At 41.0% G+C, this 24,500-nt stretch overlaps 2 protein-coding genes across 5 annotated transcripts in view; both read left to right on the top strand.

Annotated features, from left to right (window-relative positions):
- Positions 1–24,500, top strand: part of TXNRD1 (thioredoxin reductase 1) — a 93,359-nt gene that overhangs the window by 22,687 nt on the left and 46,172 nt on the right. For all 4 annotated transcript variants that reach the window (XM_049694698.1, XM_033427586.2, XM_033427587.2 and 1 more), the window contains exons 2-4: positions 15,962–16,084; positions 17,548–17,620; positions 19,193–19,312. In XM_049694698.1, the coding sequence (XP_049550655.1) occupies positions 15,998–16,084; positions 17,548–17,620; positions 19,193–19,312 (280 nt within the window). In that variant the 5' untranslated portion in view covers positions 15,962–15,997. The remainder of the gene's footprint in view (positions 1–15,961; positions 16,085–17,547; positions 17,621–19,192; positions 19,313–24,500) is intronic.
- On the top strand, positions 1,447–7,596 carry EID3 (EP300 interacting inhibitor of differentiation 3). Its single transcript, XM_004269441.4, has one exon. The coding sequence runs from the start codon at positions 6,353–6,355 to the stop codon at positions 7,457–7,459; it is 1,107 nt and encodes a 368-aa protein (XP_004269489.1). The 5' UTR covers positions 1,447–6,352; the 3' UTR covers positions 7,460–7,596.

Consider the following 24,500-nt stretch of genomic DNA (forward strand, 5'->3'; position numbering starts at 1 on the left):
GGGAATACTGTTGGAGCTGTGGTCCCTAAAATTTCCCTCCTTTGTTCTGTTCTTCATTTTCTTTCCTGACTTTTCTTCCTGCTCAGACCCACTTTTCCAACTGCCTACCTGTGTCAGAGTACAAGGCCAGATTTGCCTGTTTCTCCCTCCTCCGCTCCCGCAGCACTCCCGCAAATCCCTGTCCCTGGGAAAGGAGGAGTCCTGCCAATATCAGAAGTGAAGAGTTAGACTTATTCCTTGTGCCTGGGATTCTAGATCTGCCTTAGAGCTCACCAGATGTTTAAATGAATGTCTGTCAGTGATAGCAGCTACCATTTATTGAACGTCTGCTGTGTGCTAGCCCCTAAATGCTGTGGTACCTAGTTGACTGAAATCCTCCCAGGAGTAGTTCTGTGAAGGAGGTGGTGTGATCCAGTTTTACAGATGAGCAAATGGAGGCCCTCAGAACTTAAGGAGTATGCCCCGGTGACACAGCTAATAAAGCAGCAGAGCGAGGATGGAGCGCAGGCCTGTCTGTAAAGTTCACTCTGGTGTTCTCACACTTCTGGCACTTGGCTCTGTGTTATCGCTATTGGGATGCGTGCCTGATCTCCCTGGTGTGATTGTGTGCTCATGATTCATGGCTGAGCCCTTGCAAATCTTGGTATTCCTAGCATAGCTCTGGCAAATTGGCGTTTGTGCATAGCATGCTTGCTGAGTGGAACTGCATTCCTCTGTGCCTGCTAAATTATACCCTCCTTTAGGATGAAAATGGTTTATCTTTGTATCTTCCATGTGTTATTTTAACACCTAGTATGCACTCAGTAAATACCTGTGGAATGAATGGTTGATGGTAGGGCCAGAGGACTGACTTCAGTGAGGGATTTAGCTACAGGGTGTCTGATTTGGTGAAAGTGGACTGTCTCTGTTAGCGATTAAGCCCTAAGTATAATAGTTCAGGAGAGGTTCTAGGCAGCATATAAAGCAGTTCAGACTTTTAAAAGAGCTGTATGATAGCGGCATTGTCCATCTTCAGTTTATGTAGCTGTGTCCAGGTCAGTTGAGAAGAAAGTCACATTATGTCTATTTAGCTACTGTTTACTGAGCCCCTGTGTTCTCGATGTTGAGCTAGGCTCTGTCTTTGTTATCTCTAACTCAAGTCTGTAGGGCAATGTATATATTTTAAAATACCTTTGTCAACAGATGTTTGTATATGATTTTTTTATAAAGAGTCGTGGCCACTCTGTATGACAGAGAAGACGTCGGATAGAAGACATTTACAAAAGAGGAAACTCAAACTCCGAAGAAAGCACTACTTTTGATTTTAACCCAGAGCTCCAGAGCTGAGCTTTTTCAAGGCTGCCTCCTTTAGAAGCCGAATACCCAGTGCTTTCCTACCCTTAGTCTATCAGAATGATGCTCCTGATCATTGCTGACTTCTGAGGTGTCCCAGGAGAGTTGGTAATGGCTCTTACAAGGGGAAGGGTTCTCTATTCTCATCTCACACCCTTGTTTATGTTACTTCTTCAGGCTTGGCAAATCAGCCAGCACTTGATTTTCTGAAGTGTCAGTTAAATATATGACTTTCAACCACAGAGCAAGGGCGGAGGTTTTATATACTCTAAAGTATTTCAGTGGCAGGTCCAAACTATTTTGTGGGGCTTGACTGTCATTTTATCTTTTACTTCAACTAACAGCAAAGCCTTCTTATTTGAATAGAACAGTTATTCAAAGCCTCTTTTAGATACCAGGTGTTTACAAAGAATCTGCTGAAGTCCAAGGAGCTATTTATGAGAAAAATATACATAAAGAATTGTGCTGGAATTCCCCGGCAGTCCAGTGGTTAGGACTCTGGGCTTGCATTGCAGCGGGCACAGGTTCGATCCCTGGTCAAGGAATTAAGATCCCACATGCCACGTGGCACAGCCAAAAAAAAAAAAAAATTCTATGCCATTTAACTGACATTAGAATTTAAATAAACCCACACTGATTAATTTTAATAAATTTTCCAAAAAAAAAAGAAAGGAATTTTGCATATAATCTCAGACTCTTCATGGCCCTGATTCAGAATTTCTAGTAGAGTGGTTTACCCTTCAAAGTGCTATACACAGTTCCATTAGTTGAAGCCCTAGTAGGTTTTTAAATTTTATATGACAAATTTCTTTTCACTGGTATTATTATAGTGAGATATACTTCTCTGTCTTCTTTATGGATATTTAGCCTTTAAAATATTTTTCTGTTCCTAAAACAACATCCCAGGAGTGAAGCTACTGGTTTGTATACACTTTTTTTTTTTCCTATTTAGTGTCTTAATGTTTATTAATCACTTGCTATCTTTGGGATAACTGAAGATTTAAGTACCTGTTCAATAGTTGAAACTATTGTCAGATCTATCACGTAATTCTCATTCATTCAATACTTACAGTAACTTTATGATGTGAGTACTAGTATTCTCATCTTACAAATGAGGAGACTGGAGGCTGACAGGTTAAGCAACCTAAAGTAGTGCTAATAGCTAATAGGTCATGATTGGAACCCAGGTTTGCCTCCTTCCACTGTCCATGGTCTTTTCAGAAACTCGTTTAAAAAACACAGATATCTGCCTTGATCATTGGAAAGTTTACCTTTAATACTGAAAAGCCAAACAAAGCAAAAATATACACACACAAACATAACCTTAAAGGAAATTCAGATGAAAGAGAACATATACCTAACATCCAGCTACTCCAGCAAATCAAGCTAGGCCTTCATCACATCTCTTCACAGCTCAGTATTAAATCAATACCCTGGCAGGATGAGGGGAGAAAAACTGCTGTGAAAGGAGGAACAGAAAAGTGTCAGGAGGTAGCTAACAGCAGGATAAGCATATCTTTTAGAGTGCGGGACTCAAACCTGACTGGTTCTTGGCTTTGGCTCAGAAGTCTCTTAAATATCTGTTCGTTGTAGATTAATCAGGCAGTAAAACCCCACTGGAAAAGATAGTGGGTCCTATGTGACTTTTAAAATTTGACCATAGAGAGACCCATAACCTGTAACATTCATCCGTACCACCATGTTTGTGTTGAACACTAGGGGTTGTGGGAAAGAGCTTAAGAATGCTTGGAATGAATGAATCTGAACTCCTAGCAAAGGGACTGAATAATAATACTGGAGAAAAAAACTGAAGAAAAGAAGAAAGGAAATGGAGACCCTATGGAGCCTTTAGCAGCAACTCCTGAAAGAGAAAAAGGGGGAAGAGGGAAGCTAAATTATTTTGGAGGCCAAGTTGTGTGTTAAGGGACCTGAACTAGTCTTACTGCAAGAAGAAGGTAGACTTCAGTGAATTCTTTGAAGTACTCGCACTTTTTGCCTTCTGTTAAGAGTCACAGAGAAGTTTACTGGTATAACAAATTATGTATTGCTGTGCATTCTTTTTAAGCTGCATTTATATAATTATTACTAGTAATTGGACCTCGGGTTGGAAAATCACCGTTTAGTAACTTAAGGATTCACAAGTGTAGAAATCCCATTCTTCAAATGATCAGGGAAAATCATTAGGTTTGAGATTTTTATTTTGTAGCCACATCTAAACTTTGCACTCTAGAGGCAGATTTTAAAAGGCAGAGTATAATGCAAGTATGACTTTCTAAGGATGACCTAAGTTACATGTTACCAAGGTTCTTATGAGCAGGGATCTAGCAGAGAATAAATTCAGCACTGAAAATCACAACTTAGTAATATGATGCTGGTCTTGATGTGTGCTGTTGCTCTGAGCAAGTTGTGTGGGCTGTTATCTCCTGTGACATCCCTATAAGTGATACATCAGTAATACTTTATAAGTAGGTTGGGAAAATTAATTTATTTTTCCAAGGCATTTAAAAATTGTTTGAAGAAAGGCTCTGTATGGAGCAAATTGGTGTCAGTCTGTTTTCCATCCTCTGAGCCAGGAGAAAATAGGCACCTTAGGGTGGGAAGGTTGGCTTATCTTTCGGAGTTCTTTTATAAATCACTTTTATTGAATTTGAAATGGATATCAGAAGCTCCCAAGAATATGGTTAACTATAAAAGCAAACTGTTTTGGACTTGGAACTAGGTGTTTTCATCAAAGATTTAAGACGGGTAAGTATTAGTTTGTAATTGGCCAGACTTGGGGGTAAAATATGGCCCTTTGATGATCCTGGTCCCCAGCTTTGTTTTTCTCTTGCTTTTTCTTCATTTCAGAGAAGAGATAAGGCTGACTTTCTGAAAAGCAGTCAACTTTACTTTTTTTTAAAAATTAATTAATTTATTTATTTTTGGCTGCGTTGGGTCTTTGTTGCTGCGCGCGGGCTTTCTCTAGTTGTGGTGAGCGGAGGCTACTCTTTGTTGCGGTGCACAGGCTTCTTGTTGCGGTGGCTTCTCTTGTGGAGCACAGGCTCTAGGCACGTGGGCTCAGTAGTTGTGGCTCGCGGGCTCTAGAGCACAGGCTCAGTAGTTGTGGCGCATGGCCTTAGTTGCTCCGCGGCATGTGGCATTTTCCCGGACTAGGGCTCGAACCCGTGTCCCCTGCATTGGCAGGCAGATTCTTAACCACTGCACCACCAGGGAAGTCCCAACTTATTGTCAGTGTGTAAGATCTATTTCTTCCATTAATCTGTGAAATCTTTTGCTCCAAATAAGTTGGCAATAGGTACTGGAACAAAGGTTTTCATCTACGCTTACACTTTCAAGTGTGCATACTCAAATGCCTCCATGTGAAAATAGCTTTGCTTGGAAGATTTATAACCAAATTCTTGCTTTAGGGAAGCTAACAGTCTAATAGGGCAGGGTAATGTATATGCACAAGTAACAGTACTGCATGCTGTTTTTGAAAAATGCATGTTTCTTTCTGAATTTTACCCCTACTTAAAAAGAATAATGGTGAACGAAGAGTAATGTAACTATTTTGAAGTAACTTAACATGAGGCTTGTCTGTTCATGTATTTGCAAGAAACTTTATGCTAATGTCAAAGAAAAATGAACCAGTGTAGGGCTTCCCTGGTGGCGCAGTGGTTGTGAGTCCGCCTGCCGATGCAGAGGACACGGGTTCGTGACCCGGTCCGGGAAGATTCAACATGCCACGGAGCGGCTGGGCCCGTGAGCCATGGCCGCTGAGCCTGCGCGTCCGGAGCCTGTGCTCCCCAACGGGAGAGGCCACAACAGTGAGAGGCCCGCGTACCGCAAAAAAAATGAATAAATAAAAATAAAGAACCAGTGTAGATGCATAGGAAGGAAGGTAGGGCCAATATACTTCCTGGTGCCTTGAAACCAGAGCTTCAGATGCAATGTGGTGGTCTCTCTCCCTTTCTTTCCCTCTCTCCTTCCCCTCTTGTGACTGATGAGCTAAGCCCTTTCTCCAACTGTATGTGATTTCCTAGTGAACTGGGGGGTGTATTTTTCCAACATACATTAGTCACCCGACTTACAGCATTCACATTCATATCCTTATAACAGATTGTGTCTAAAATCTTCACAGATTTCTCACCTTTTAGGGTTCAGATTTACTACCCACTCGGAGTCTGTGACCCTTACTTTTGGCAAGCCTCCGAACAGCTCTTTGATGGAGACCCTGTCCACTTTATTCTTGTACCCTTGGGTGGCGCAGCACCAGAGATCGCTTTGCGTAACGCTGGGGGACGGGGGGCGGGGGTGGGAGTGGGGTAGGGTAGTGCACCTTCGCTCATGCGCCAGTCCGGACCCTGGTTTACCCGGTGACCCCGCCCCCCACTGGGGTAGGTTAGAGAGGATTTGGCTTTTGAAGGTTTTGAGGGCCCGCCTAGGTAATTAACACAATTTACATTAGTATAATGAAGACGGAGTTCCAAGCAACTACCTTGCAAATGGACCCTGAGAGTTCAGCCTATCTGTAATGGAGATACCGCAGGCCACGATCTTTGGCTTTGTGAGCAGTTTATAATTTAGCCAGATTTAGTTTCCCCCCCTAAAAAGTCTTTTAATCACAGAGCGAAAAAGCGCTGCCGCAACATGTGACAGCAAATGTTTTAAAGCACGGGACGTTTGGTCCCCCATAATTTTGTCATAAGATTGTCCAAGCGTTTCTTTGAAAGCTAGAGGACACTGCCAGTAAACGCCAAAATAGAAGCTGTCGCTTGAACCGAGCGGTGTTACTCTAGGGTGGGGGTGGGACCCATTCTCGCGCGCCTTCTGCGCCGGCCGGGGGCTTGTTTGCGAACACTGAGGGGTCTGGGCTCCGCGGGGCGGGACCGCTGGGAGGCGGGGCGAGCCGGGCGCGGGGCCGGCGGGACTCCGCTAGTGCGCATGGTCAGGCGTCCTTCTCCGCTCCGGCTGACCCCTTGTTTCCGCCGTTGGCCGAAACACTGCGAAGGCCGTTACCTGAGCGCTACCGGTCGCCGACATGGCTGAGGAAAAAGATTGCCTGAGGGGAGACGTAGAGAAGGGCGAGGAGCCGGTGGTGACCATTACCGATGGTGCGTACTCTGGGAAGCAGGCGGCAGAGGAGCCGATGAAGGTGGAAGCGGAGGCGGGGGCTGATGCCTGCTCTGACGACCTCAGCTGTGGGGAGGCCGACATCGACCCAAGCCTGCTGGAGCTGGTTGATGAGGAGAAATGCCGGAGTATCCGCAAGCAGTACCGGCAGCTCATCTATAACGTCCAGCAGAACCGTGATGACATAGTGAACACGACGAGCGAGTCCTTAACCGAGGCTCTCGAAGAAGCCAATGTCCTGTTTGATGCAGTGAGTCGAACGAGAGAAGCGGCCCTCGACGCTCAGTTTCTTGTTTTGGCTTCTGATTTGGGTAAAGAAAAAGCAAAGCAGCTAAACTCTGACATGAGCCTTTTTAATCAGGTGGCATTTTGTGATTTTCTGCTTATATTTGTGGGTCTAAACTGGATGGAAGATGATGGACGTGATGCGCTGAGTGGCTGTGATGATAATATAGTTCGCTCTTTTTGGGAGACAGTACAAAAGGAAGCAACGTCGTGGATGCTGCAAGCTGAAACATTCCACTTTATATTCGGTTCATTCAAATCAGAGCCTTCCGCGCGGAAGCCCCGACTTGAGCACCGGAAAAGAGTTCACAGAATGGAAGAAAACGGGGATATGCCTACAAAGCTGAGGAAGCTGGACCTGAGTAGTAATCAAGAAGCAACAGAAAAAGAAGTAGAAAGAATCTTGGGATTGTTGCAAACGTACTTTCAGAAGTATCCTGATACTCCCGTGTCCTATTTTGAGTTTGTGATTGACCCAAACTCTTTCTCTCGTACTGTGGAGAATATATTTTATGTTTCTTTCATTATAAGGGATGGTTTTGCAAGAATAAGGCTTGACCATGACAGGCTGCCAATATTGGAGCCCATTAATATTAACCATGTGGGTGAGGGGAATGATTCCAGTTCCCATTGCAGGAAACAAGGAGTTATATCTTTGAGTTTACAGGACTGGAAAAATATTGTGGCAACTTTTGAAATTTCAGAGGCCATGATCACAAACTCGTACTAAAGATTTTTGTTCTTAGTGTAGGAGACATTTTGTGGCTTTTCTTAAGCATCTCAAAATGGAGAGTAAAATCCAAACAGAAACACATATTGTATCTCTTGTAAAGTGAAAAAGTATTTTCAAGAACATCAGAAATTGTTTCACTGTGCAGTGTATTTTTCTTGGTAGTTTATAAAGTTGTCATGATCTTCTGTTGCTAAAAAAATCTCACTGGCATGTTCATGGGAAAATTATTTTGAATGCTTCTTAAGACTTTAATAATAAAAGTCAGTTCTGAATTCCATAAATTAAAAGGTATTTGATAATTTTCCAAAAAAAATTAGTTATGGTGCTCTGTGATACTTACTGCCTTGCTTCCTCTGCTCCAGGGAACCACAGGAATCCCAAATGGGGCTCTTGACCAGGTTGGGGAGAAGAGTGGGTGGAAAAAATGGTCAAGGAAGACTTTCTGTAGGGCAGAGCCTAAGTGACGTTAATACTGTAAGAAAAAAAAATTCAGATGCCATGGTTCATTGCAAAGAAGACTCAGAAAGATTAATGAGTGGGTATCCATATTTGAAATAATTTCTCCTGCAATTGGACTCAACAAAAGTAGAATATCTCTACTGTAGTAGGTGAGCCATCAACTAAGTGCTGAAAGGCAAGCAGGAATTGGTCAAAGGTAAAGAAGTTAGTCTCGCAGAGAAATATGGAGGCCAAATACATGGAATTGTGAGAAGTTATGGCTCCAGAGAGACCTGTAAGATTTTTTGGAAGACTACTCCATTTGAATGTTAAACTGGGCAAAAATTGGCATACCTCATCTGTTAGTGACCTCAGGAGTAGAAGGTAACCTTTGCCAGATTATTTCAAACACAAAATCTTTTAACATCCAGTTACATAGTCTTCATGTACTTGCTTCATTTCTTCTCTGGCCCCTAGCTTCCCTTTGTAATTTCTGCTGATACAGAGTGTCCCTCAGAATCAGTGATGTTTCATCATGTTAACAGCTTTGAATATTTGTTTCCAACTCCATTTTGATTTCTTAAGTAGGGCTTTAAATGCCTGGAAACTTCCTGTTTAAACAGAAATATATGATTAATTAATCCAAGTTTTCTTCATTTTCTTCACTTAGCATAAAGCCATAAAGGCTTTTTAGTGTTGTTGCTTGTAATTGTTTTAAGAATATAAATTACCACCTTATTTGGACGCTACTGCTGAAAATTTGAGTCTTTAAGAAAACAAGTTTTGAAGGTGCAGTGAGCATGCCTATGCTTTCCTTGATCCCTATAGAAACTAAATCTTTGGTAGCAGGGGGTCTTGCCATTAAATCTTATTTGGCAAGTGGATAAGTATCTGCTTTGCATAGCAGTAATGATAAACTTTCCCACCAAGTCTAAATGTAATACAGGGAAGGGAAATCCAAAGACTAAATGAATGACTTCGAGATCAAGAGAAGATTGAGATTGAGAGGTTCTTCAGTAATAGTGGAGGTTTTTAGCAAAAAGAGAAATTTCTCATGAAACTGGGCCAATTATTTTCTGAAGTAGTCAGTTTTTCCCCTTTTTTATATGAAGGGATGCTCACCCTTCCCAGTGTCTACCACCCTTTGATCTAGCAATTGTGGAAGCATCATTTGGTCTCTGATCCTCCCTTTAGCATGCCTCTACCAACTGGGTTCCTTAGGTTTTCCAGAGCTTTGCTGTTTGGGGAAAAGATAATCTTAGTGATAGCAAAAAGATCTTGCCTCAGGTCTACTCACCACCAGTTCTCTCTTTAAACACCAAGTGCCTTTACAGGAGTATTTGAAACTTAGTGATGACTAAAAGCATTAACAGAGAATGTGGAGGTTTGGGAGGAAGGTAATCTTCTGGGTCTTCTCTAAAGTAATAGCTGTTAACATATAAATCAGGTTGACCACTTGTTTCTACTTTTAATTGGTTGTCATGACACATAGATTGCCTCATCACTTGGAAATTAAAGCGATTGTTTATCTTGAAGAAAAAAGGAAAATTGACCAATAGATAATTATAGAGATTAGATATGAACCAAGCTGCAAGTCTGCTGGTTTCCCTCTAATATAGTTAGAGTGCCTTATATTTCGCAGGTTCAGTAAAATCAGCTGAACTTCAGGAGAATATTATGGAAATCTTTTAAACTAGGATTTTGTTGTTTGACAGAACCACTCTCTGATCAAAGGACCTGGGATCAGATCCTCTGTAACGTTCTAGTTGGAGACTTTGGGCAAATTATTAAACCCGCAAACCTTTAGGTTTTTTATTTGCTAAGTGGGAATAATTACCTGTTCTCTTAAATTTACAGTAAGGATAAAATGAGAAAATGTATGTGACAAGTACTTTGAATTAATGGGTGTGGTATAGTGAGAAAAGCAAGAGATTTGTAATCACTTAGACCTGGGTATAATTATTGACTCATGGGCAAGTTTCTTAATCTCTAAGGGTTTCTTTTTTTTTTTTTAATTTATTTTCTTTCTTTATTTTTGGCTGCGTTGGGTCTTCGTTGCTTCGCGCGGGCTTTCTCTTGTGGTGAGCAGGGGCTACGCTTCGTTGCGGTGGCTTCTCTTGTTGCAGAGCACGGGCTCTAGGTGCATGGGCTTCAGTAGTTGTGGCTCCTGGGCTCTAGAGCACAGGCTCAGTAGTTGTGGCGCACGGGCTTAGTTGCTCCGCGGCATGTGGGATCTTCCTGGACCAGGGCTCGAACCCGTGTCCCCTGCATTGGCAGGCGCATTCTTAACCACTGCGCCACCAGGGGAGCCCTCTAAGGGTTTCCTTATTGTCATTTCTGAAATGGGAATGGCATGTGATTAAGTGGGATGATATATACCAAACATCTAGCCCAAGGTTGGGCTCGCTGTGAGCATTCATGTTAGTCCCTCACTCAGTAGTAGATCAGTGTCAGAAAGTCCACGCTGCTGCCTCCTTCCATGGTGACATCTCTGTCACGGTTCATACACTTTGCTTTAAGCCTAGATGTCGTGACTTTCTCATATTCTTGCCTTTGTTGTGGGGAAACCATTACCAAGTGATTAGAATTGGTACTTTGTTAATTCACTCAACAACTGTGCCAGGCACAGCTCTAGGCAGGGGGGCGGGGTGGTGGTGGAAAGTGGTGAACTGAAAATTGTCCGTCTCTCATGGAGTTTATATTCTAATGGCTGTATTAGTTTCCTATTGCTGTTGTAACGAACTACCATTTAGTGGCTTAAAAACAACACAAATTAATTTTCTTATGGTTCTGGAGGTTGAAAGTCTGAAATCGGTTTCTCAGGGTGTCAGCACAGCCGGTTCCTGTTGAGGCTCTGAGGAGAGAAATCTGTTTTGCCTTTTTGGAGGCCACCTGTGTTCCTTGATACACTGTTACTCCATTTTCAAAGCTGCCAGTGCAGCCTCTTTGTCTTCACATTGATTACTGTAACGCAGTCTCCCTCTGCCTCCCTCTTAAAAGGATACTTGTGAATAAGTTGGGCCCCGTGGGATAATCCTGGAAAATCTCCCCATCCGCAGATTCTTAAATCACATCTCCAGAAACTCTTTTTACAGGTAATGTATTCACAGGATCTGGGGTTTGGACTTCAGTGCTAGGGGACCATTGTTGAGCCTGTCACAGAGTGGGAGACCACAGTAATTGTCAGTGATGACTGCTCTGGAGAAAAACTGCTTGGAGAGTGGCTGAGAGGCTGGGTCAGGGTGGCCCCTGGGAGGAGGCATTGAAATGGCGTCTGTTTGTTGTGAGACATTTGCCAGAATACTCGATACAGAGTGAATGTTAAATATTACTGTGGCTCTAAACATTTTAGGCACATGATAGCTGGCAGGTCTAGATGGTTAACCAGAACCTCCCTGGTCCTCCTAGGAGGAAGGTAGTGTAGCAAGCATCTCTACTTCACTGACTGGGCACAAAGACAGTTCTCTGATTTGTATTCACCTCAGTATTACCGTTTGATAGTTTTCACCCAGCACCACCTGTCAGCATTGATTGAAATTTTCCCTAGGCCAGGAGTTGGCAATGTTTTTTCTGCAAAAAGCCAGGTAGTAAATATTTTAAGCTTCGTGAGCCATATGGCCTCTGTTGAAACTAGTCAACTGTGCTCTTGTTGCAAAAACAGAAGCTCTAGACAATATTGAAACAAATGGGCGTGGCTGTTTTCCAATAAAATTTTATTTATGGATACTGAAATTCGGGTTTCTTATAATTTTCATGTATCATTAAGTATTGCTCTTGATTTTTTTTTCCTTTATCATTTAAAAATGTTAAGAAGAACCATTGTTAGCTCAGGGGCTGTGAAAAAAACAAACAAACTACAGGCCTGCTGGGTTTGCCCCTCAGGCTGTAGTTTGCCAGTTCCTGTTATAGGCCTGGGGCCCAGGCTCTTCAGAAGGTCTGTAGTATTTAAACCATCATTTAGTTTTATTTCTTTCATGGCCCATAATCCTCCAAAGCAGAGGCTTGAGGTATATCGCCTAGTGGGTGCCAACGTGCTGGCAACAGCAGTCAGATTTCAAAGGAAACAAGCAGTCAGCAGTTCGTATCGTTTATATAGTCACTGCAGACAAGGAACCCAGGCAGGAGAATTTAAGCAGTTTGCCCAGGATCACATAAGTGACAAAGTCAGGTTCAGATTTGGACTAAATCCAAGCTCCTAACCTATTATGTTACACCCCTGGTACTTTTTCAGTGTTTTCCCACAGTTTTATTTTCAGGGATGAGGAAGCTGAACTGAAGCCCAGCCTCTCAGTATACATAACAGAGTAGGAATTAGCACCCAGGTGTTTTATTCTAAGAATATTTTTGAACATCACATGCATGTGGAGTTGGCACTGGTGATGCAGGAATGAGACAAGATGCTTGTCCTTGTAGAGTTGATGGGATTGTGTGAAGATGCCAGCAGGGGCATCAGAGGAGGATCCAGCCTGCTGGGCACAGTCAAGTAAAGGCTTCCAGCTAAATCTTGAAGGACAGGAAGGCGCGGAACAGTCTTCACTAAGTGCTCTGAGAACCTGTGTTAATACAGTTGCAAGAAACAGGAGAATGTTGTTTGGGAACCTTAGGGAAACAATGGAAGAAACGGGCCTTACGTTGGTGTCTTAGGATGTTGGTAAAAGAGCCTAAAGGAATGCTTTAGAAAGGGTGACATATTTATGTACATTGAATAAAAATAATAAAACATCATGCAGTTGATATACTGGATCAGAATTTGATGGGAAGAGGGCATTTCAGGTGAGAGGCGATGCAGGTTAAGTGCAGGGGACAACATCTGTAAAACATGCCAGAGCTTTTTGACTTAGCCCCTTGGGCAGGCAGGTTCCCTTTTGTAGGAAAGGGAGAATTAGTGACTGAAGGGATTTTTCCTACCAACCACGGTGCCAATATGCTTTACCTCAGGCTCAGCAGTTGGGGGTGGGGGTGGGGGGAATGTTGATTTTACAAAAGGAAAAAACGGACTCCCAAGGATTAGGTGATGAGCCCAAGTCACCTAGCCTTGAGAGTGATAGAGCAAGTATTTTCACCTAGGTCACTTCCACACCAGAGCTCATGTGTAATAGTTAAAAAAACAAAAACTTGTGCCCAAAGGATAGGAGTCATGTTTGGGGGAAAAATAAAGATGACTTACTCAGATTTTAAAGAAATCTGAATTGCTTTCAGCATTGTGCCTTTCTGGGGGAGTCTGGAGCACAGTTTTTGCTAGCGGTGGGGTGGAGGAAAGGCATTGAGAGGCAGATGGAAGAATACACAATCTGTAAACCTCACAAACAGCTGCTGGGGGGAGGGGGGTGTATGTTTACACTGCTGTCCTTGGTTCTCAAACTGTGGTCTTCATTCTGCCCACCCCCTTCAGGAAGTCCTTGAGGTCAGAATTATCTTAATACTAGGGTGCTCTTTGCCTTTTTCACTCATTCTCTTGCAAGTCTACCATGGAGTTTTCCAGAGGCTACATGGCAGGCAGAGTGGTGCAACAGACTGAACACAGAAAAGATAGTCATCACAGAGAATTACAGAGATATAAAATAATGCCACTCTTCTCACTAATTAAAAATGTTTTAATCAGTTGTTTATGTTTAACAATGATGTTTGATATTTAAAATTTAAAGATATTTTAATAACTTAAAGTATTTTAATATTTAAGATATTACATTTTTTTTCTTAGTTTCCAATATACTAAGCGCCACATTAACCAAAGCTCTAAATAATTTAAGGTTCTGAAGGGATCCTGAGACTAAGAGTTTGAGAACTCCTGTTCTTTATCAGCTTCTCTGGTCAGTAGTTACCAATATTTGTAGCAGTCGTAATTGGAGAACGCGGGGCATTTTTCTCTTGTGTCTCCTTACCCCATCTGTGTGCGCCTTCCTTACACTGTGGAGGAGAGAGCTGTCTTATATTGTCTATCTTACTTTTATCTCAGATGGGCAACCACTTCCTTGCAGTTGAATGACAGCAACTTCAGTTTTAAGTTGGATTAAAATTTTAAAACATCATGTTTAGTTCTGGGGTCAGCTGAATGCCTCAGTTGCCTGTCTTGCTGATTTTACTTTACAGAACTAAAAATGTTCAGGCTCACTGAGAGCTTTCTTGGTAAAATCTGTGTGCCCGGTTGATATAATTTGATTTAAACTTGAACCATAAGAACCCAGGTCTGATACAAAATTTCAGTACAGAACAGATTTTTATAAACATTGGTAGAGGGAGTATGTAGCTTTCCAGCATGACAGTGCATTTTCCTTCTTTTGTTTCAGTAGATGTGTTGGGGGAGGCGGTTATAAGAACGGGTGGTTTTTATTTAGGCAGCCAGTGATTGTGTTTTGGCACCATCTGTGTTAAGTACATGCAGATAAAATGAGGCTGAGATTAAAAATGGTTATTTTTCCAGAAGAACATCTAGCTGCATCTATTTGTTAATTCTTTTCAAACAGCAGGTCAGCCCTTCCGCTCTGAGATCAGCTAGAGAGAGGAACGCTTGTGACCTGAGGCTTATATTGCTCCGTTGATCTGAAGGGCTGTCATTACCAAATTGTTTTTCTCCCCACAGTGCCTTGCATTGGAGGAGCCTGGGCCATAATGCCAACCAGCCTCTCATGTTAGACCTTTTGTACAGACGGTCAGGGTGATGCAGGCTTGCCCCTGCTGTTGCTGGTTTCCAGGTGCTCTCCCTTCAATCCCTGAGCCATGGTGTGTACCTGCCACGCTGCCCGGGGGCAGCCACGGTGCCATACCTCCTCCACCTTTCCATACTGCACCCCCTTCTACATCCCAAGCATCCAATTCTACTGATCCTAAGCTCTGCCTTTTGTCCCCCACATCTGATGGTAGGCAGGAGAAAAATGTGCAGTCTGGGCTGGTAAATTTGGGGGCTTTTTTGATTACCAATGTTAAAACTTGACTTAAAAAAAAAAGAAAAACATTTTTGTGTGCTTGTTAACAACTTTTCCAATCATTCTCTCATGTTAGCAGATTTTTTTTTTTTTTTTTGCCGTACGCGGGCCTCTCACTGCTGTGGCCTCTCCCGTGGCGGAGCACAGGCTCTGGACACGCAGGCTCAGCGGCCATGGCTCACGGGCCCAGCCGCTCCGCGGCACATGGGATCTTCCCAGACTGGGGCACGAACCCGCGTCCCCTGCTTCGGCAGGCAGACTCTCAACCACTGCGCCACCAGGGAAGCCCCAGATTTTTAAAATAAGAAATAATTTTAAATATTCACCGAAACAGTGTTCCATGCTAATATGAAATGTAACTAATGTGTTTTAAAACTAGTGGAATCAAAGGATGTTTTAAAATTAAAAGTCTAACATTTATATTATAAATGCCAAGTACATGGAAACTACTAAATATAGGCGGCTTCATACATAAGCAGATTAAAGAAATGAGCTTTTAGGGTCACTTGTTTATTTATTTAACCTTTTTCCCCCATTTATTTAAAATGTCTTATGAAAGCAGGGACTTTTAACATTTTGTTCAGGTCAGTGTCAATTAGTGATTTTGTTCTGAATTTCTAGATTTTATGCTTTACCTAAACAATGTAGAAAAAGTTTTAAATATTTGGCTAACCTGTTTCAGTTGCTATTTACCAGGTCCCTATCTTAATCTGTGACCTTAGCCTACTCATTATTCTACCTTTGACTAGAAAGTGAAAATGATTGCCAAATTGTATTGGGTCTATTAAAAACGTATAGTACCGATGTTTTTAAAGCCTAGTTTAAAAATTCTAGGAAAAAAGAGCCGATCAAACTTAATTTAGGTCTAAGTTGCTTTGTTGGACCATCAGGGCCTTAGTTTTGTGTACTATGAGGACACTTCAGGGTAGCTGTCTGTGATGTGGAGATGCATTAGGACAGTCCTAACAGAAAGCAGGTTACTGATGACCACTTGAAGCAAGGTTGAACATTTCCATTGCATGCTATGATGTAAATCAATATTTTTCCTTTGCTTTTCTTTGAGGAAAGGTTTTTCACAAAACTTTTCAGACATTGCTGCTTTTAAGTTATTTTTACTTCCATTGTTTTTCTTCTTTAGGCTTATCAGGAGGGCAGACTTCAAAATCTACTGAAAATGAACGGCCCCGAGGATCTCCCCGAGTCCTATGACTATGACCTCATCATCGTTGGAGGGGGCTCAGGAGGACTGGCGGCCGCTAAGGCAAGGCTTCTTGTGTGTTCTGGGATATGGGTAGAATAGTCACATCCCCGACAACATTCTCCAGGTCCCCTGTGGAATTTGAGCTACTCTTGTGATGTTTTATACGTTAACTTGGGCAGGGAACGTTAAGGACATTTTTCCAGGTTCAGCTGTATATTCTTTGTATAAAAATACTGGGGCCAGTATTCTGGGACACATTTTCATTCATTTTAAGTTTGGTTGATTTTTTTTTTTTTTTAAAGATAATAAGGGGTTTGTATGCAAATGGCTTGAAAAGAAATAAATATATTTTTATTCTTTATAAATACGATAATTATTAGTTGTTTTCACTTTGATGATTTCCCTAATCACAGAACCTCCTCCCCAATAGAAAGATGGAGAGCAGTTGGATTTCTTAAGCTTAATTACTAAAAGTTTTTGCCTCCCCTGTGTACGAAATGAGGTAAGAGTGTATCCACTAACTCTGTGGCCCGGAGGTGATGGAGTACAGGATGTATAAATACAGGAGATTAGGAGTACAGCTCCTGGCCCTGTATTGAGATACATTTTCCATGTGTGAGGGGCCCTTGTGCCTGTCGTTGTTCCCTATCACCTTGTTTGAAAAGATGAGGTAGTTGTCCTCCTCTAAGGTGTAGCTTGTGGTGAATCAGTAAAGGTAGATTCAAATGAAGCTGTTCAAATTGGGAGCAGGCCAATGTCTGGCATCAAGCATTGCTTTGCTGTAAATGATTCAGGAGTAATCTCAGATTTTTTTTATTCTAGCAGTGGTGGCTTTGAAGGACACATAGACTCAGTCCTTTCAAATAAGCTTTGGCGGTCTAGTTGCAAATACACAAAGCTTATTCTCTGAGAAAGATAAAGGATACTCTGCAAAATGAACTTGTGATGGTCGTCACTCCCCTAAAATAGATTTGGAAACCTTAGAGAGATCATCAACTTCTCCACTGGCTCTTCGCGTGAACATTTTAGGAAATCTGACAATTTCAGAAGAAAAACTTTTCCAGTATTCTGTTCAGAAACTGAAGTAGATAAAACTTCGAAGTACTTATAAAAATATTGTCTTACTGGATACAGGTTAGATCAAGGATTGTAGACTATCAGTATATCTGTTTTACTGCCTGTTTACCACTTGCTTAGAAATGGCCACATAGTTTTCAGATTATTGCTTACTTTATTATCGTTTGGCTGGAATTACATAAGAGGATTCTAGGGATTCCAGCTGACTCTGACAGTTCTGCAACTGTAATCTGCATATTCTTTAAAGCTACCCTTATTGACTAAGTATTGCTTAACTTTTACCTTGGAGTTGCACTAATCGTTTTGGTATATGAAATTCTCAGGTATTAATGATTGGTTATGCTTTAGGCATTATAGCTTAGTAAAAATAACATGGGTTTTCAACAGCCCATTTCCAGTCCATCATGTTAACCATTCCAACTCATTTTAATAATTTTATTTTCCAGGAGGCAGCCAAATATGGCAAGAAGGTGATGGTCCTGGATTTTGTCACTCCAACCCCTCTTGGAACTAGATGGGGTAGGCTTTTAAAATACCTTAGAAGTGACTTTGTAGGAGCAGGTTTTTCCCTGGCACTGGTTTAAATGGCCCCTAAAGTCCAATTTTAAAATTAAAAATTAAATAAGCAAAAAGAAAAAAACCCCAAACATGTACTTCTTTCACTTGTGCTAAGTTAAAATGGACTCCAGTTAAATGTTGAAGTAGGTAAGTCTTATCAAGATGACTCAGCTGCTTCAAATTAGAAGGAGGCAAGAAGAAGCAGGAAGTCTGGATAAGACAGCGTCACAATTTCTAATTCGTTCATCAAATATTTGTGAAGGTGTCACTTCTGTGTCGGGCACTGTTCTGGTGCTGGGTGTAGTCCCTCTGGCCTGTGGAGCTCACATTCCATAATGACACTCGACTAAGCATTCTCCTGAGAGGGCTTCGATTTCCTTCGCTGTGGAGTCCACTGCCATCTTGCAGTCTTACTCATGCCATTTTGGCTACCTCCCCACCTGCCTAACGGAGACAAGTTATCACCATGTTCTTTAAACTCAGGGACACTAAATCTTTACTTTTTTTGGGTGGGGGGGTGGTGTCATGAATCCTTTGGTGAGAATCAGCGAAGGCTATAGACCGCCTCCGTAAAGAGATGCTCGTATACACCAAACTTTCTGTGTGCTCCCAGGCCCACTGCAGTCCAGCCACGCCCAGCTCAACAACCCCTTTATCAGTTCTACTCATAGGGCTGGTGGCAAGTGTAAGGTTGTATGCAAAGTAAGGCTTCAGTTTCTGGCATTTTTATCAGCAGTCAATTAACTTTGAATCTTTGAAGTATGTGGAAGTTGTGGAAATCTGCTCATTTTCATTTTAGGGTAATGTTGCTGTGTTTGGTCTATAAGGCTCTCTGAACTTAGAAATGTCACGAGACTTAGGAATAAACTCATATAAAAAGTATTGGCTACATTAAGCAAATAAATTATGATGTTTAATACAATAGCACTGGTGCTTGGGGCAGGCCACCCCAAAATACACACAGTGGCATATTGATTATTTTGAATTAAAGTTACTTAAGAAATGGCCAGTGCAAGAGGGACACTCTGGCTCTCCTTTTTGTCTCTGAAAGCAGGAAATAAGTCATGCGAAAGGTGCACTTCCTGCATCTGGAGGTAGAGAGGCAGCCTTATCACAAAAGATACGGAATTTGGGGCTGAAGAGCCTATTGTACACAAACCTGTCACCTCTTTAATTCGTCCCAAGCCTAAACTCTGTTTAGATGCTTAAATAATTGGGCACCCAAAACCTAAGTTTCTTTGTCCTGTCAATTTCTCACAAATGTATTGTTTCTTTGTCTAAAAAGTATAAAAACGGCCTGCTTTGGCTACTTCTTAGGTCCCATTTCTATGAAACCTTCATGTGCACAAATTAAAATTTCTTTCTTTTTCTCCTGGGGATCTGTTATGTCAAATTTAGTATTAGTCCAACCACAAGAACTCAGGAGGGATAGAAGGGAAATCTCCTCCTCTGTGATGTTAGTAATAATCGTTGCCTCTTTTCTTTGGAGGATTGTAATACGGGCTATAAACTGATTTCTCAATGTTGTTTCAGGTCTCGGAGGAACATGTGTGAATGTGGGCTGCATACCTAAAAAACTGATGCACCAAGCAGCTTTGTTAGGACAAGCCCTCCGAGACTCTCGAAACTACGGGTGGAACGTCGAGGAGATAGGTATGTGGGGGAAGCTGCTCTTCCGTTTGTGCTTCTGAGGGGTTCAAGCTGGGATCTTGCAATGCGCCATCCATCTACAAGTAACCCGGAATTCGTCTCTGTTGTTTGTTTTTTTGTTTTTGTTTTTGCGGTACACGGGCCTCTCACTGTTGTGGCCTCTCCCGTTGCGGAGCACAGGCTCCGGACGCGCAGGCTCAGCGGCCATGGCTCACAGGCTCAGCTGCTCCGCGGCATGTGGGATCTTCCCGGACCAGGGCACAAACCCGTGTCCCTTGCATCGGCCAGCGGACTCTCAACCACTGTGCCACCAGGGAAGCCCTGTTGTTTGTTTTTTTAATGGATAAAATCACGGGGGTTATCCTGTGTCGTGTTAGCTCTGTAGCTATTATTATGTATGGTAAGAACAGATATTGCACTTGGAGTACCTTTTTACAATAGAAAACCAGAATTCTTTCAAATAAATTCTCATAGTTGTATAGAGTTTCCTAAGGAAGTGCAAACTACATTTGCTTTCCTTTGAAGCTATTACATTTTTCTCTCACCAGAAAAGTCTGTTCCATGAGCTGATATTTGGGGGGATTGTTTGTTGAGAAGGGGGGGTTTTGTTGGATTAAAAATATTTAGACTACCATAGAAACCCTAGAAAAGTTGAACAGGAATCCGTTGACTTTAGAAGGTGTAGATGACATTATCTGTAGAAGAATAAAATGAGGTCTGGCACAGCTTCCTGCCTAATTAATTACGTAGGTCACTATGTCCTTGAAGAGTGAGACTCCAACCCTTATCTGATTTTAGTTCTGAGGGACATTGGAGGGAAAATCTTCTAGCCAGCAGCTAGGGTAAATTGTTTTGTGGCTTTTTCTGAGTTTAATTAAGAGTTACTAGATACCCATGTGTAAAAGGTATAAACACATGCTTTGAAAATTTTTGCTCTTCCTCTAACCTAGTCATGCTTCCTTTGTTGATGCTTTTAACTTGAAGTTTTCTTATGCTGGGGTCATATCTCTTTCCTCAGACCCTTAGAAGGCTGCTTTCTGTCAGTGACCTTTGGAGGCCTGAGACTGGTACTGAGAGTTTTGTTATTTGGTTCTAAGGTGCCATGCTCCATGTCCTTTTCCCTTGCCCAACAGAAAGGCAGTTGAGCAGACTCTTGACCTATGGAACGTGAATTTAACACTTCATCTGCTGGTGGTCCACCTCTGTTTTTCACCTCTACCCTCCCCGCCACCTCCCAAGTTATTTACTCCCGTGTCTGAATGCCCAACTGAGTCTGCTGTTAATCCACTCTTTGCCTTCCTGGGAGCCTACTATCAATGTACTACCCAGTTAACAACAGAGTCTCTCTTCAGTTAATGTATTAGACTTTTTAGTAGACTTTTTAGAAATCCTACTAGTGAAGTTATATAATATTACTATCGACTGCTTGTTCTTTGTACTTGAGTCTCTGCTGGGGAAATACACAAATATTTATAAAGATAAATAACACAAATCTGTAGGTACACAGGTTTTGTTATCATTGATGTACCAACTAAGTACCCTGGGAGCCCAGAGGTGGGATCGGTAAATGATTTAAGAGGTGACTGGAGATGACTTTTTAGATGTTGTGTCCTTGACAGCCAGCAGAGGAGGGGAAGGTCAGTTCATTTAGACAGTGAAGGAACGAGGTACATATTTGAAGAATAGTGAATACCCTGGCATCTCTAGAGCAGGGAGCATGTGGGGAACATAAACGAGGACATTTGCTGTGGGCTGAACACCCTGGGTGGTTTGGAACAAGGGTAGGAGGAGGAATGTGGACCAGCTTAGGGAGCTGCACAGTTGTGCTGAGGGCAAGTTGGAACAGATGTTTTGTGATTGTTGGGATAGTAGCGGGAAGAAAATGGGGAGAGGAGATAAAGACCATAGCTGTAGCAGAAAGGAAGCTACCATCTTTCCCCACTACCTACCTCAGCCTCCTGCCAGCCTTATGGATTCATCGAGGTCCTGCAGGACAGGAGTCGTGATTAAAGTCAGATCATCTCATTTTCCTCTTTATTCTCCATTCCATCTTTTTTTTTTAAGATTAAAAATATTTTATTTAAACTTTTCTTCATAAACACTTTTAACATTTTTTTTCAATTTAAAAACAGAATGGATAGCATAAACATGCTTTGAATAGATTATATTCACGGCTTGGGAAAAATTACCTGACAAAAATGTAAAGACTTCCAAAACAGGTATAAAAGGCAAACCTTAAATTATTCTAAGATTTTTAAATCGGCCCTAGGATTATTTGACTACTGGCCCAAAATGTACCTAAAGGTCAAAATATTTTTTCTATAGACAAAATATGCCCAAGGGGTATAGGGCATATACAAGTTAGATAGAAAATAACCTCTCTGATCACCTCACTGGAACATTCCTTCAGAAAGCAAACACCTAATCCTTACTGATATACTGATTAATAAGGTTTTTAATGTAGTTGTTCCCAAAGATGTAAAAAGAAAATCTAAGAACATTAAGGAGGAACAAACAAAGCTGACAGCATTCTCTCAATGTTACTCGTGTAATATTGAAGTTATACTGGTATACTGAAAGGAAACGACTTCCATGAGTTTACCTATTCCAGTCTATGTCTATTGAATATTTGACTTTATAAACTCTTGATAAACTAGTTTTTCAGAACTTTCATTTTTTTTGTTCGTTTGTTTTTTGCGGTACGCGGGCCCCTCACCGCCGCGGCGTCCCCCGCCGCGGAGCACAGGCTCCGGACGCGCAGGCCCAGCGGCCACGGCTCACGGGCCCAGCCGCTCCGCGGCATGCGGGATCCTCCCGGACGGGGGCACGAACCCATGTCCCCTGCATCGGCAGGCGGACTCCCAACCCTGCGCCACCAGGGAAGCCCCAGAACTTTCATTTTTAAGATAAATCTCTTTTTAGAAGATATTTATCCCCAAACCAACTCTAATCTGATAGAACGTATGATCCCTAAAAATGTTCAGAGTACCAAAAAAAAAATAAAAAAATGTATAATAGGCAAACGGGAAAAATGGCACGAGCAGTTTTACTGCCATACAGCCCTCATTTATATCTAATTTACACTATTATCTATGTTGTTTTACTTCAGTCTAAAATTTTAAATTACGTATTCTCAAAAGAGCGAGTCTTTTCTGAGAGATAGCTTATAAACTGAAATAACAATTTATATTATAAACTGAAATGTTATGACCTACAACCACATATACATATATAAAAATAGTCCCACTGAACGTTTGACATGTTTAGATAATGTAGCTCAAATAATTTTTTATAAAATATTTTAAAGCTTAGTTTCATGTAATTAAGACAAAACCATTTTTACCACTTCTCCCCACACAAATGTGTGTCCTTTACTATGACTTGAGCAGGCTTCCCAGAATGAGGTGTCCAAAGGTGCTGCTTTAGAAAAGATAAGTGAAGGGCTCAGTCAATATTTCACAAATTATAGTAACACACAGAGTAATGAGGACACAGAGAAAGCTGTCTCAAGAAAAGCTAATAATTCTATTAATTAAGCTTTACTTTTTAAAAACCAGTAGTATTTCTTCCAATACAAAACCTTCAACGTGAGAATCTTGAATTTTATGAAAAGGTTGTAGTGCAAGGATTTTCTTTAAGCAGATTAAAATAAAAACTTAGAAGGTCAAAGACATGGAAGAGAACAAACGTTTCTAATTAAGATGCAATTAACAAAAATAAGCTATTTTTGTAAAGTCTGGCATTTAAAATGTAAAGTGAAAATTAACACAAAAAGATCACAGCAATTACACTGTATAGTTTTAAATCTTACTGAATTTAAAAAAAAACTATTTTGAGCACATATAATGTATATAAACAAAAATGGTTCCAAATGAAGCACACAAAAAATAAACTTGAAAAAAATTCTATGAAAAAATTTTCCATAGTTTAGTATAACAAAAATAAATCTCTTTCAGCAATTAAACCATAATTTAAAAAGGGAATGTAAGTTAATCATGGATTTAAAATAAGCTAAATTAGCACTACATATAAACAGAAGAGTTTTCTCATACATTCAGAACCCAAGCAATAACAACTATTCTTAAAGCTCAAAACTGATTACAGCTGACATCAGGTCAGACATGACTTACGTGTGAAGCTAAACCCAGAGTTAGTTCAAGTTAAAAGATTTCACAAATTTTCCAAAACATGAACTTCGATCTTGGCCTTGTGTTTTTACAGTGAAGACCAAGAATATTCAATTGTTTGCCCAGATCTTACTTTAACTAGGACTACGAAGTCATATCTAAGCAATTAAAGAGAACCACCACTGGAGTGTAAAAGCCTGATGGGGTTCCCTGTCTCGGTCTTTTCCAGCAAAAGACAACAATGAGGAAAATAATGAAGACGTTACTGTTATTTTCTTTAAAGCAAGACGGCACACATATAAAACACTAAGCCAACTAATATATTAGAAAAAGAATTAAACGGCTAATCTAACTCCTAGACTTCAAAAGTGAAATGACTAAAAATGATTTTTAAGATGTAGAAAAAGACTTTTACCCATATTACCATGGGAAACAGGATACTGAATTTCGTTTTTAGAAACTGAAAGTAAATGATAGGACCACTTAATAAAAATTTAAGTCTCATATACAAAAGAATGTTAAGTTGATTTCTAAAGCCAATCCCAATGTTTCGCTTTTTAAAAAACTACTTATGTACCTGACTGTTTCTAGCCTCCAGTTGTAGAGTTTTAAAATCAGGTTTTTTTCATAGTTGTCTATTTTAATTGCAAAAATGAAACAAGTCTTCACATTTCCATGATTTCACTCTTCCATTTTATATTCAGTGGCGGCAGCAGCAAAAAAAAAAAAAAAAGTAAAACTAGAAAATTTACACAACGGCCATATAGAAGGCATTGCAATATTGTACCAATATCCTAAGATCTGGCAAGTTTTGCCAGTGTAGATCTAGTCTGTATCATATATAGAGTCTACTCAGAAGAAAATGGCATCAGTTTGGATGATCCACTCCCTGGTTATTCTTGCTTAATTTTGACAACTATATGCTTTTTCTTCGAGTTTAAAGAGTTGAAAGGTGCGGCTAATCCTAAAACACTTACTATAAATGCTTTTAAACAGTTATTCTTGATCCATTCTGAACTTTGAGGTTACTATCTTTCATGCTAGTAGCTTTCAGTAAATAAAAC

This window comes from Orcinus orca, chromosome 11 (assembly GCF_937001465.1).
Source record: "Orcinus orca chromosome 11, mOrcOrc1.1, whole genome shotgun sequence".
In the NCBI taxonomy this organism is placed as follows: Eukaryota; Metazoa; Chordata; class Mammalia; order Artiodactyla; family Delphinidae; genus Orcinus; species Orcinus orca.

What these genes read in the sequence shown, in the direction of transcription:
- EID3 (XM_004269441.4), top strand. Translation starts at nt 6,353, where the DNA reads ATGGCTGAGGAAAAAGATTGCCTGAGGGGAGACGTAGAGAAGGGCGAG.